The 823-nt window shown below is 65.7% G+C and overlaps 1 protein-coding gene across 1 annotated transcript in view; it reads left to right on the plus strand.

Annotated features, from left to right (window-relative positions):
- EMIHUDRAFT_469550 (hypothetical protein) overlaps positions 1-823 on the plus strand; it is a gene marked incomplete at its 5' end in the record, with an annotated part of 3,973 nt that overhangs the window by 638 nt on the left and 2,512 nt on the right. Inside the window, 4 exons of the mRNA XM_005775699.1 lie at positions 93-162; positions 239-271; positions 341-426; positions 584-696. Coding sequence (XP_005775756.1) covers positions 93-162; positions 239-271; positions 341-426; positions 584-696 — 302 coding nt within the window. The remainder of the gene's footprint in view (positions 1-92; positions 163-238; positions 272-340; positions 427-583; positions 697-823) is intronic.

The following is an 823-nucleotide window of genomic DNA, read 5'->3' on the forward strand; positions in this document are numbered from 1 at the left end:
CCTCCCTCCCTAAATCCCTGCCCCGTTCCTCAGGAAGGGTGGCTCCGCCTTCTTACCGCCCCCCCTTCTTACCCCCCCCCCCCCTCCTTCAGGACGCGTGGCTCCGCCTCCTCCTCTCTCGGGAGAGGCGGAGGGTCTCCCCGACCTCACCCGTCTCTGCAGGCGCGTGGCACACCATCACGGACTCCGTTGAGCACGCACACGTACGGTGATGTCCCACTTGCGTCGGTTGCTGCAGGCTCGTGGCACACCATCTTTGTCGACGAGACCGGCCCACCTCTCCTCGTCCGGCGTCGATTGCACCCCTCCTCGAGTTCCTACTCCTCTGAGTCTGGAGCAGGCAACCTCTACTCGTCCGGCGTCGAGCGGGTAGAGGGCCCCGACCGGCGCGGGCTGCTGGGCCACGGCGCGCTGCAGCAGCCGGAGGCGGGGCGGGGCCTAGAAAGCGGGATAGAAAGCGGGACACGGGAATGGAGGAATGGAGGAGTGGAGTTAGGCCTCCCCTCGCCGACGCTAACAACACTAGTCGCAGTAATAATAATAGGAATAGGAACAGTAGCAGCAGTAGTAGTAATAATAATAGGCGGGCCTTCCCTCGCCGACGCCGATCCGCTCGATGCTCGGCGTGGCGATCCGCTCCGTCGCCGCGGGCAACAAGCACTCCCTCGCCATCTCCAGCAGCGGGCAGCTCTTCACGTGGCGAGAGACCGCACCACCCACGGGACCTGAACCCACACTGGATTCGATACTCTGGAGGTATGGTACCAGGGGACGCGGCGCCGACGGGCAGTGCGGCCACGGCGACCAGGTCCCCCCCCCCCCC

The sequence above is a fragment of the Emiliania huxleyi genome (genome assembly GCF_000372725.1).
Source record: "Emiliania huxleyi CCMP1516 unplaced genomic scaffold EMIHUscaffold_296, whole genome shotgun sequence".
Classification (NCBI taxonomy): Eukaryota; Haptophyta; order Isochrysidales; family Noelaerhabdaceae; genus Emiliania; species Emiliania huxleyi.